The sequence below is a fragment of the Atractosteus spatula genome, chromosome 20 (genome assembly GCF_055471065.1).
Source record: "Atractosteus spatula isolate fAtrSpa1 chromosome 20, fAtrSpa1.hap1, whole genome shotgun sequence".
In the NCBI taxonomy this organism is placed as follows: domain Eukaryota; kingdom Metazoa; phylum Chordata; class Actinopteri; order Semionotiformes; family Lepisosteidae; genus Atractosteus; species Atractosteus spatula.
In genome coordinates, this window is record NC_142725.1 from 5,413,339 (window position 1) to 5,426,905 (window position 13,567).

At 40.3% G+C, this 13,567-nt stretch overlaps 1 protein-coding gene across 1 annotated transcript in view; it reads left to right on the forward strand.

The window, feature by feature from the left end:
* Window positions 1-2,043: 2,043 nt before the first annotated feature.
* Window positions 2,044-13,567, forward strand: part of wnt4 (wingless-type MMTV integration site family, member 4) — a 37,668-nt gene continuing 26,144 nt past the window's right edge. The window contains exon 1 of the mRNA XM_088938308.1: window positions 2,044-2,160. Within this exon, the coding sequence (XP_088794434.1) occupies window positions 2,084-2,160 (77 nt within the window). The 5' untranslated portion in view covers window positions 2,044-2,083. The remainder of the gene's footprint in view (window positions 2,161-13,567) is intronic.

Genomic DNA, 13,567 nt, shown 5'->3' on the forward strand with positions numbered 1-13,567 from the left:
AGTTTGTCATTCCAAACTTCTGAAATCGATTGATTGCTGATAGCAACACATCGCCCAAATCAAGACAGAAAGTCAAAGTTCTTTCCACCCCACACTTTTCATACGGTCTGACAGTTCTCCTCCTGAGTGGGTGGGGGGGGAGAGGGTCACACTCAAACTCCTCCAAGCGCTGCTGAGGAAGGCAGTGGGACATTAGGGAATGACTGCAGCTCAAAACTCTCTCAACTCCATCGATCAGCGCAAGACACTTTTTTAGCCTCTCGATTAATTAACTTAATGTACGAGAATGACAAATTCGTTCAGTACAATATCAATTTGTGAAAAAACATTTTATTCACAGATTGAGCAATAAACTAAGATTATTTTGACCTGCATTAATTTTCCCCCTCTGTTAAAAACAATTTGAATCAGAGGACAGGCAGTGCTGCACCGATTTGCCAATGCTGACGTAATGTTTCCTCTTTAAGGAGGAAATACAGCCTGTGACAGGGTGTCATCTATCTTCAGATCTGCTAGCCTGAGTGACTTCACTGCTAATTGTATTAAACAGCCAGGTGGTGTTTAAAGTAGAGAAGTTTTATGAGGTTTCTAAGTCAAGGTCAGGAGTCTAGCAGAAAGACATATCCAAGTTCTTTTTTTAACGATAGTGCGTGCATTTCCTTATTCAATTTGGAGTCCTGAATTCCAAATTAAAAGTGCCTCACTTTTCTGACAATCACTGTGACCATCTAGTATTGCCAAACTGCTGAATACATCATGCTGAGGTGTCAGCTTGGTACTGTAGGTCTCCTGCCCCGGCTCTCTTGACTGCTGTGGCTCGGAGAGAGAGAGTAGCTCAAGCTGTTGCTCTCATGCAAGGCAACTGGAGAACATATTCCGTCCGGCTTTTCCTCACAAATCACAGAGAATTTTCATAGTGCAGAAAACTTAAACAAATCGTATTTAATAGCCCAATCCCATTTGAGTGAAACGGTCAGTGCCCTAAAACGAACAGGTGACAATCAGAAAGGTACTTCTGTGAGATGTGCGCCGTAGATTTTTGAACGTTATACAAAACTCCTTCCATGCATTGTTAGAAAGTCGTTTATTCCTGGTTGCGCCATTCTACAAAACTCTAAAGTAAAACGTAAGGGGACATTATTTCGCTCCCCCTGTATTTAAGGGTTCTGAACCGTGTGAAAACTGTAAAGCATTACAACAGAAATAACGTGAGCGGTCGTCTAAGATTTTTTTTCGTGATAACGAAACAGAGGAGGAGGGAGGACTTTATTTCTCCCCAGGCGGCGAACGCGCTGGTTTAAAAATATTTATATTCAAAAAAATCAAAGGGAGTGTCAAAACGTTGTGAGCGGTTTTACTAGCTCGGGGGTGAATAACCGTGCTTTACATCCTCTCCAGAGGACTTTAAAACTGCCCCGGACCTTGCTTGCCTTTGAAAATACATATCGCGTTTTCGTCGTGCGCTCTAAACCCGCCTTTATCTCCATACTTGAACATCCAAAACCTTCCCCCGTCTTCGTACCGCCCCTCCTAAATCCGACAGGAGTTACTAAACTCGACATTCAGTTTCACGTCTCGCACAGAGTCGCATCTCTTGGGGTATCAGTTACAACAACTTTCATGCACAGAGTAAACAACCCGGAGGAAAGATGGAAAAGGGAGCAAAGCCAACGAACGAAAGAGGAAGTTGAACAGGACCAGCAGCCCCGAGGATTAAGCGAGGTCTGACCCACGCTGTGCAGTTTGGAACTCATACACCACTATAATATCGTCCTGATAAGAGAAAGCTAAAAAAAAACACGAATAAATAAACACGCTCCGGAATCTTCGAATCTGTGGAGAAGTGTCATTGAGACTGGGGTGCATTTAGCAACGCTTGTTATGAGGAGGTGAAGGAAACTGTCGCAGTTCGTAAAACGTCTGGTATTCACTCGAGAGACCCAGATGATGGATTAATTGAGTTTAAAAAAAGAGCGACTGATCTTCATCGCCTGTCTGCCCGCAGTCATCACTCAAAGTGCGAAAAAGACAACCAGCCTAGCGGTGGATTTTACCTTTTCTAAGCAGTTTTCACCCACTCGAGATGACATCGGAGTATTTGCTAAGGTCTCTGCTGATGCTAATTCTAGCGCTGTTCTCCGCAAATGCTAGCAACTGGCTGTAAGTTCCTAAAGACGTTTTGATACTTATTCATCGTTTCCTTTTATTATGCATTTGTCTCACCTTTTTTAGTGAATACATATGTCATTAATGTTGCCAACTATAGTTATGGTTTTACTTTCCTATGAACGTGATAAAAACGAATTGCCCTTTTCATTGATTAACTCCGGAATGTGTACACAGTTCAATGTCGTGCGGTTTAACCTGTATGATTTAGGGAGGTAATTTCATTAATATTAGTCCGTATAATGCCGTGCACGCACTAAATAGTACATATTTGATATTATTCACGTTGAAACAGTCTGTTGCAGGATGTATCATCTGACGTTTGAGTAAATAGGTGACTTGGAATTTGTTTTGCTCTGTAGAGTTCACCTTTAACGTGTGTCTGTATCTGAAGATTTTCTTTTCCAATTAACTTTAGAGGCTTTTCCTCCGATATCCGTAAAGATCTCATTTCAGATCTGCCTGTTGAAATGCTTCCTATTCACGTGTGAGTGCGTGTCTGTTAAGGTTTGCAATGTTGCTGGGGGGTCTGCATATTTTAAAATTATTGCACAACGTTGGTGTTTATTTTCTTTACTTCCCACGGAGATAATACTTTATTTTTTGTTTTACTGTTTTACGAAATAACTATTTAGTCAACCAACAGGGAAAAGTGGGCTTATAGCTGGGAGAGTGCGGTGCAATTGATAGCTTTGGGAGAGTGACCGGTAATCTATTTTCTGACAGGTAGACAAATCGAGTTATGTCGTTAATTAATTTCGACTTGTGTCTGCTGCCACCAAATACATCATCAATACAATCGACAATATATTTTACAGTGAGTTAATATAATGTCGTCTTGGTGAAAAATATCCGGAATAGGGTTTTGAAAGATTGTTAAACTTTGTCTAAAGTAAAACAGTAATAGCTGACCTTTTTATTTTTTTTTATCCAGTTCTTACTCTGATTGCCTATTAAGGTGTGGTGATAGGGGGCAGACGTGTAGAGACATGCTTCGCACCTGGGAAAAAATCTGAACTTTCAACTATGCTGCAAAATATGATTATTCTACCTCAGCGATGCGCCCGGTGCGTACTGTACTATCCGGCAAGACTCCTGTAATCAGCCATGAAGTTCATTATTTTATTACTGCATCGCTTTTCTGCCTCTGGTGAGGATTAACCTCCCCATAATGAGAGAGTTATTGTTAGTTAATAGCCGTATCGATGTTTTAAAAAGTGCCGTCTATAAAGTACATATATTTTCGTACACTTTTGTTAAACGTCTTGTGGATTCTCAAATTGACAGCTATGAGATCTCTGATTAAAATAAAGACTATTTCAGTTTCAAGTTCATTTACATTCCATAACTCGATTCTTTACAGATCCAGAAATAAAGGCGAACGGTGCTAATATCAGCATTTACACCTGTGCACAACTGACGCTAATTTTCGACTGACAGTTACACCTATCTGCTGATGAAAAGGAGGTATCGTACTTCTTTTCGAGACCAATACGTGCAAAACCAGATTTTAACATGATGCTTTGTCTGAACTTTTAAAGCCGTTTCGGATTTTACTGTACATTTTAAAACAAACCCTCAATTTAAATTGAAATCGAAAGGATGAATCCCTATGAATTACGCGGCTACGCGTCACGAATTCAATTAGATTAATACCCAACTGTTTATTGTTCCACAATGTTCTTTTTAAAATGCGCACCTTGTTCCTAATATTCAAACAGTAAGGGAGATACATAATTATTCTGATGTCTGGCCTCTCAGTGTTTGATTTCAGAGACGGACAGTGTTAATTAGGCCAATTTGCAATAGTCGCGTACCTGAGACGACAATTGATGTGGTATTAACAAAACATTTTTTTTACTGATTTATGCATTTGTAAAAACAGCCTAAGTGATAGTTAAATGCTTACGAATAAGATAGAATGGACCTACAGTTATATATGTAGTTAATCTTTCAAGATTATCAACAACGTCAGGTTTTAGTACTCCTGGTGAGTTTTCATTATCGCTGCTTTCTTACAAAGCTAGTTCGGTCGTAGATGTGAACGCAGATGGTAACTTACAACGTTTGTTCCAATTTGACTTTCATTTCCAAATTAAACAATTAATACCTGCTGTGATAAATATCTCAGAAATTTCTCAAGCTTCCAGACTGTTTAGTACAACGCGCCCGGTGACTGTCGATGTAGATGAGCTCCTCCTTACCTGCGCCTTTTCCTTAAACTGATTTGGAGAACTGATCGTTTTCAGGTTTTAAACAGAAAGCAGTATGTTAGTAATTATACTATTTTGTACGCATCTTACAATCTATTACGTTTTAGGTACTGAAGATGATGAAAAATCGCAATTGAGCAAATTATTGGTGCAATTAGCGGTTTAATTAACAGTTGGCTCAGCTAGAAGGAAACCTAGCAGACACGCAGTCAGAAGGACTAGGACTTGAAAATTTAACTTGTAAATAAACCGTTTATTTTTATTTTTAATACTCAATATCCCTCTTTGTCCGGACTACCACTATCTCTAAATATGAACTTTATATACAGTACATTGTAAACGGACAATGGTGGCTGCTAAGCAAATAAATAATAAGGCAGAAATTCCCACTCGAACTAAGACCTTTCTGTCGGTCAGAGCCATTCTCTACAGAACTGTGAATCGAAGCGTGTTGCATTTACTAGCCGTTTTGTTCTTTTTGAGATCTGTCTAAAAGCGGCATCTTTATCGTTTGATCAGTTATTATCAGCATCGAAACGCAAAATACTTTTCGACAATATTTAGGCTATTGTAAAACATCGTTAAAAGTGAGATTTGAAGTACCTGGTGGTTTTTTAAAGAAGACGGGCGTCACCGTTACAAAAAAAAGCATGTTAACTGAATTTAACCAGTCAATCGATTCATGTTCGCTAATTATACAGAAATAAAAAAACTAATTGTTAAGCATTATATAATCTATTGCAATACATCTGTTATAGTGACATTTTACTAGGTAGACGAATGCAGTGAGATATTATTAAAGCAAAGGTTATTCGACTAATTTTGAACTGTGGAAATTGGTTCCTTTATCGCCGACAAGCTTTTTAAATATTACCGCAGTTTCTGTAGCACATCAGATAAGTAAATAAGCAAACGATATAGTATCAGTAAATCTGATGTGATAACTAATGGAAAAAAACTTGTGAAAATGTTCTAATCGTCCTCTGCTAAGAAGGCTCAGCGGATTCCAGCACAATAGAATTATTATATAGTGTTGCTTAGCTTTTACTGTACTATTACGTCACCGTAAACTCCGAGCATGATGTCATTAATTGTTAACCCCGTGGCTTTTGTTTCTAAACGTGAAATGATCTGAAGAATAAAACACCAAACAATAACGATCTGTCGATTGAGGCTATAGGACATCTGAAAGGCAAAAAATTACAGCTGAAAAAAGGAAATGTGATGTCATTATCGAGTTATAAAACAACTCTGTAGCTAGGTGACGGAATTTTTTTTTAAATTTCAACATTTCTCCTCTGCTACATGGAGTTTCCTCGTAGTATAATACCGCGTGTTCAAATCAAGCTCTCAGGTAAATTCTTAGACTTAGCAAGCTTAGACGCCTTCAGCAAGTCGATAATAACAGGGTGCGTGAGCTCCTGTCCCTGCAGTTTTACCCCCGTTTGCGCAACTGACTTCGTTACAACAGATTACAAGGCCTGTCTGGGTGCATTTTGACTAATATTCATGCAGAAGAAATGATTCTCTGCTGATAATGCTGTTTTTTTTAAAAAAAAAAAACCAACGGACTTTAAGTTGTCATAATGTTTTAATTTTTCCTAAAATTGCAAAGGGCGTTCAAGAGTTTGCCTCTAAATTGTAGTTCTATTTCCATTGCAGCTCGGCTACCTCTTCCATAAGGGGCGATTTAGAGAGCATGTTGAACACTGTCGTTTTATCTTCATCGGGGGCGTCACCCTGCCGTCGTGCTCTCAAGTTCGCAGAGAAAGGTTTGCACGAGGCTGTCGGTGCGCCTTGCAGATCACTTGCACACAGTATCTGCTCATCCTGGGCTCAGTGTGTCCGATACTGTCGCGTTACACGTCGGGTGCCATGAGGCATTTGCGTAATATCTGTTCTGTTATCAAGTCACCTTCCCGATATCCAGATTGCTGCAAGCCTAGGAAAGTATCTTGAACACCAATCAAGATAAGATAATCAAATCAGAGTTGCATGCATGCCCGGAGGACTGCTTCTACGTTAAAACAATGTACCGAACATAAATTAATACGTGTAAGCATATTGAGTTAAAAAAACATAAATACCATGAATGATTAGAAAATTTAAAAAGAATATTGAAAATTCTCCCTTTACTTTATGTTAACCAAAAGCCAGGTTGAACTTCAAGCTTGAATTATTTGAGTATTAAAGAACTTTTAAAGGACTGTATGTTTAGGTTTATCAAAACAATTATATTTTTTCCTTTTACCTATTCTTTAATGTTGGGGTGATTTTTCTAGCGTTCCCCACTTTAGAGAATCGTGGTATTCAGTTTGAGTGTTTTGATCCGCAGCGTCTATTCAGTGAAGCGTTAGACGTTTGCTTTGCATAAAAGCTAAAACTCTTGCCGCGTTGTTTCCATGGACCCGCCATAATCAAATTGGTGAATGAATTAGTTATTTCCTTAAAGTCATTTTCATGATGAACATCAAAAACAAAGAACTGAGGTAACGTGCAGAGTCAGACGTCAGATTCTCACTCCTCGCTGGGTCGGTCCGTTCTAATACATTTAATTCATTTAGCAGGCGGGGCTTCTTTTAACGCACAATTTCCTCCTTGAATAGAATGAGTCCAGTTATTTTTAACCCTTCGCGTCATATTATTAGTGGAAGGAGCGTCAGAAGTAGAGACGGTCTGTGTAAGTCTGACGTCATCACTAACTGCTGCCGCAGAAAACAAATCTAGCGAAGATGTCGCTTCCCGATAGTTCAAAGTGCAGAGAGGGAAGACACGCAGTGACTCGCCAGCCCCTGAAGCCGTCTGCTGAGGACATCCAGTGTGAGTCAAGACCCCCGAAACAGGGAAACCTTCCTGGAGCCCTTTACTTTTCACCAGCACGTTTTTACGGTAAGAGCTGGCAGTTCATAGTTGCGCAGGGACAATGTCGGATACCTGATGGAAGACCGACCCAAGAAAGTAGCAAACAAAATGATATTACAACAATCCCGTTTTTCCAGCTAGTTAAACAGGTTGAGCCTTTCACTCCAAGCATTGCTGGTTGGAGTCTCAGATTTGTCTTTGGCAGACTGTAAGCAGGACTCCCCCAGTCAGAGTGCCCCTACTAAGCTTAGATGGGCCAACAAGGGGTCACCACACAGCCCCTGGCACCTGAGAATTTTGTCTGGGAGAGGTGCATCATCCTTCCTGGCAATATTCACTGTGCTGTAAGCTTGCTGTGTGCACAGTGGTGATGGCCTCGACATTGCAGGTGCTGGAGGAAAGGGGCGTGGTCCTCAGTCCCTGTGTAGGTGGATGAGGGTCAAAGCAAGTTTGGTTTAGTTAATGATTGGGGATTTAGGAAAGCAAAAAATGAAAAATATAGCAGTAAGAATAAACTGCATGCATTATGTGGCATTTTTCATCCCACAGAATCCTAAAGTTAGCATTGCTGCCTCAGAGCGCTAGGGCCCTGGGTTCAGTTCCTGAGGTGCTATCTGTGCGTAGTTTGTATGTTCTCCTCATGATCGCATGGGTTTCCTCCAGTTGCCCCAGTTTCCATCCACCATCCAAAGACACCAAAGGTTAGTTCACGTGTGGGTGTCTGTGTCTGCCCCGTGAGGGACTGAGAGTACCCTGCCTTGCCCAGAATAGGCTTTAGCTCCACAACAGCCCTGAATTGAATGAATCGTTTAGAAAATGAATGTTTGGATCCCAAAGTGCTTTCCTTGTAGAAGGGGACCCACTTCATCCACATCTTAAGTGCAACCCTCACCTGAGTGACATGGGTATCTGTTTCAAACAGAAGCAACCCCTCTACACAGTAGATCCACTTACTGAGTGAGATACTGCTTCATCAGTTGACATAAGGGAGGAATTTAGGGAGACCAGATTGGATAAGCTTAGAGTGGCAATTATCATGGACACACAGAATAATATAAATATTCTTAAGAGCAAAGCCTTCCTTTATGAATAGATGACTATTCCAGATTAGAAAAAATATGTTCCTGATAAGAATCAGTTTCTGAATTTAAATAGATTGTTTCATTATCTTTACATCACATCATCTTTGAAGATGTGATGTGATCTCTGAATGTATTTTTAGTTCATCACTTACATGTTAGCTAAGTGCAATTTCAGCCAGTTTTTCCAAGTGAGTGAGTACTTGTCGGACACATTTAAACTTGCGTTGGCCGATTTTTGTTTTCGCTTGTTCCAAGAAGTAGTAAAGGTTGTGGAAATAGTTGGCGTTGTGTTTCTGACTCTTACCAGCCCCCTGTTCTCCTGAATTCATGAGTGCATTGAATACTACTCTCTGCAAAAACAAAAGGAGGGTGCGTCTGGGCTCTGGCAAAGGTCATTGAGGTAATATATTTTCTGCATTAGCTGCTCTTGAAACATCTGGACCAGCCGAAGGATTGGCAGCCGAGAGAGGCTGAGGTGGGTGTGAAGCCCTGTAGTCACTGCTAGTACAGGACCTTCTGCCAGTAAGTGTGGTTGGAGAAAGAAACAAAACACAAAGAGACCTTGAATATTTAAGTGTTACTGAATAAGCAGCTACTCCCACCATTCTTTTGCATTGAAGGTCCTTATATGCAATTGTGTCCTTTAGGGGTTTTTTTACATTCCTCTGTGAGCCCTTTTGGTTTCTGAGAAGTAGTGTAACCATCACACAGAAAGGATCACAGCTGCTCCTTTCAGCTACACGGCACAGAGATTCTCTCAGGTGCACTTGCCACTGAGCATCACAGTGTCTGGGACTAAGCTACTGTATATGCAGCAGTTCTGCATTTGTATACTGGTATGTGTGTGAATGCCAGGACTGCAAACATTTTTGAGCTCCACTTTTAATTTAATTTTCAGTTGCTTCTTTGATCATATGTAGCACCTGGCCTGTTGAATCAAAGTTGGGGTTTACAAGGCCAGGCAAAGGATTGGTATATATTCCTCTTTCTTCTTGTCTCTGCTTGTACTGTACTTTACCTCTTTGATAAAAGGGAATTAAAGCCATATATCTAACACCCACCACAAGAGGTGTAAGAAGGTGAGGCAATAGGATTACTGTGGCATAGGATTGCCATGAGACCTGCGCTATACAGCACTGCGATATTGTGCGTTCAGAAACAGAAACAGGAAACAGGTTCTTTAAATCAGATGGATCAGAGAGGAGCTGGACCAACTAAGGAGCAAAAAAAAATATTTCAGGAAAGCAGTTTAACAAGATGGCAGGAGAAGATGCCTATTTCAAATGATATAGCTGAAATAACTCTAATCTCACATATCTAACCCCCAGATAAAGACTAACCCCAAAATATCAGAAGCATTGTGTTTTTACATCACCTCAAAATGACTGGTATTCTTTATAGAGAAATCTGCATTGTTTTAAATCCATTTTCCTATGCATGCATTGTGATTTGTAACCTTAGTTTGGTGTATCACAAAAAGCCTCCTAAGTTTAAATGATTTAAATACCAAACATACACCCTGGGAGGGGGTGTAATTGCCTCCCAACCATAGTAAATGGTTATACCACAGTAAAAACAAGCAAAATAGACTGTATAAGTTGCCATGGTGTTTTGGGATCTTGAAGCAGCATACTCACAAAAGTGGATATGGTACTGCAGAAATGGGTTGTCTGCTTACAGTATGTAGAAGACAATGCTTCCATGCTTATTGGGCAATGCTTCACCAGGTGATATAACAAAGGCCAAAACGGACAGCTGATGCATTCAAGGAGTTCAAGAGGAGGAAAAAGTGGGAATTTTTAGAGTGGCCAAGTTAATCTAAAGATTATGAAGTCAGAAAATCTATGAATAGGGAAGAACTCAAAGTGATGGTACTGAAAATTTGACAAGGCATCTCAGATGATTATACAAAGAGCTTGGTGAACTCAGAAGGTCAATGATTTCAAGCGCTTATTTCCTCAAAGGGGTGACAGAAAGAAAATGTCATTAGTCACTTGAAATTACTGGGTTAAACACAAAATATGTTTTTCGTTCTAATAAGATCACATCTAAGTACGGAACTATATCCATGTTTATTGCACTTATCACTCATATTAATCTTGTTATCACAAATACAAGATCATTGACTGTAAAGCAAAAAATAAGTTTTGACCTTGTTGTTTTGAAGGGAATTGAATAATGTCCTTTTTACTGCACAGGGTCCTGAAGTGCTTTACACACAGGAAGGGACCCAACCCACCTATATGATGTAATATAACTATTTTAATAATAATAATTGCTTACACGTACTGTATATAGCGCTTTTCTGGACACTCCACTCAAAATGCTTTACAGGTAATGGGGACTCCCCTCCACCCCCATCCACCCCCATCCCCATCCCCACCAGTGTGCAGCCCCACCTGGATGATGCGCCAGTACACTCACCACACACCAGCTCTCAGTGGGGAGGAGAGCAGAGTGATGAAGCCAGTTCAAAGATGGGGATTATTAGGAGGCCATGATTGGTAAAGGCCAGGGGGAAATTTGGCCAGGACCACAGGGTAACACCCCCACTCTTTTTGAGAAACCCCCTGGGATTTATCATGACCACAGAGACTCAGGAGTTCAGTTTTACGTCTCATCCAAAGGACGGCTCCTTTTTACAGTATAGTGTCCCCCTCACTATACTGGGGCATTAGGACCCACACAGACCACAGGGTGAGCGCCCCCTACTGGCCTCATTAACACCTCTTCCAGCAGCAACCTAAGCTTTCCCAGGAAGTCTCCCATCTAGGTACTGACCAGGCTCACACCTGCTGAGCTCCAGTGGGCTGCCAGTTTTGAGCTGCAGGGTGATATAGCTGCTGATCCATACTATATCAAGAAGAAGATTAAGAAAAAATTACGTTTATATAGCACTTTTGACCCATCTCATCCAACATTGAAATGCAGCACCCAGCTGGATAAAAACACTTTTAAGACACAATTGTGCCAGTACACTCACCACACATAAGCTGTCAGTAGGGAGGAGAACAGAGTGATGAACCCAGTTCAATTATGTGCCAGACAGAGAATTGACACATTTCCTCAGCAGTTGAATTAAGGGCCTTTAGGAAGGCCGGATTGTAAAAGCCCGGAGTGGACTTTAGGTTTAACAGCCCTACTGTTGCACAGTGCTGTGAGATCTTCAATGACCAAGCAGTCAGGTCGTGTTGCTCGAAGGACAGCGCAGTGTCCCCACTCACCATACTGAGACATTGGTTTTGAAATTTTAGTCTAGACGGAAGAGCACCACCTACTGGTCCACCAACACTCCTTACAACAGCAATTTCCTTAGAGTTCTCCTGTCCTTCAGACCTAAGCCTCAGTCCACCCAATATCACTCACAGAGAAAGGACAGAGAGACAGCCTGGTGCACAGAATTTCTCATAGTGTCATCTCCCAGGAAGCAAAAGATCAAAGGAGGACAGCCAAACGGGCAACATCCACACCCAGCTGGCTCCATCATGAGTTGCATGAGAAAACAAAATAATATAGTAATAAAGCAATTTAGAAAAAATCCCTTATTACATACTGTATGTAGAAACACTTGACAGCTACAGTATAAAAGAATGTGCTCTTTAATACCTGCTTTTGGATTTTTTATTGTCTAGCTACATATTTATACAAGCTGCTCTTCTGAAATATGCATTCAGGCAAAGCACTTGTAGATGTTTTGTTAACTCCATCTGAGTGTGAAACAGCTTGTGTACTTAAATGTCATTAAGATGGATTAAGTTGTTTAAACAGAATCAATTTGAAAGGAGTATTTAATATTAGGGAGCTTGTCTAGAAGCATTAATGTAGAAGGATGGCAACCTTTGTCTACGTTCTGAGAATTATGCATTAAAAGGTAGAAACTGTGATTAAGAACTTAACAGCCTTTGATTACTAACTCTATTCACTTTAAGGGGTGGAGTTCAGACTGGCGTTACACTGTATTTCATGAGTTCTGCACATTCCCCTGTATATTATACTGAAGAAAATGAAAACGCAGTGTATTCAGTATTACGCTCAGATCTCATGCTCGTTTATGCAACTCGGCTCAGTTTAAATAGTCTGTATTTTCTGTAGGTTTATATACAAAAAAACGAAATTTGTAAGATCTGAATTGATAACATGTTCTCCCTGTGTTTGTGTGGGTTTCCTACAGATGCTCCGGCTTTCTTCTACTGTCCAAAGACATAGTAGGTTAATTGGCTTATGGGAAAATTGGCCCTGGTGAGAGTGTGTGCATGTCTGTGTCTTATTTTGTGTCTGTCTGCCCTGCAATGGACTGGTGTCCCATCCAGGGTGTACCCTGCCTTGCACCCATAGGCTCCGGCTACCCCAGCAAGCTTCCTGAATTGGAAAAAGCAGTTAGAAAATAACTGGATGGATCCCACCAAGGTGTTTCTCAGAGGATCATAGGAAGTCAGCTTCAACAGCATGGATGGGCAGATTGTTCCAGATATCCACAACTCTTTGTGTAAAGAGGAGTCTCCTGCTGTCAAGCTGAAAAGCACTTCCTCTTTGTTATCACTTGTCCTCCACTCTGTATTTGACATGCATTCTGAAGTAGTTCATTGCATTAATGCATGTAAACCTTGTGGACTAATTAGGATTAATATTAAACTGTTAGGCACCCAAGCTGTATTTAGATTTTGTTTCTTTGTAAGGAAAGAAAGGATTTTCAAACATGTTTTCATATTTCTGTAAATCCTGATGACTTTCATGAAAAAAACATAAAGGCCCTAATTTGCCCGAAGACACTAAATTACTGGCTAGGGTTGTGATGGCATCGCACATTTCTCTCAGATTGCATCACTGTAACTCCGCTCTGCAATAACAAGATTGTGCACTTCTCCACCTTTAGCAAATCTGGACAAACAGGACTCAGCAGGCTTCTTTCCTTCTGGTATTCAGCTGGACTAAAATAAATTCTTGCATAAATCTTGTGTAACAATGTTTTAATTCTGGTAGAAACTGTATTATTATAAGATAACGTGATCATTGGAATTCTGTCCCAAGTGCATAATTTGAAATTCTTTTCATATCTTTATTCCCTGAAAAACATATTAGCTGTGCAAAGTCCATACATAATTCTGCATTCACTTATTGTCTTTTTTTTATCTCTGTGAAGGTAAAATTAGAAGCTATTCTTTGAGGATTGTTAACCGAACTTTAACTTATGGAGTCTTGAAAAGTACAAATAAGATGTTGTTAATGAAGAATGAGCCAATAATC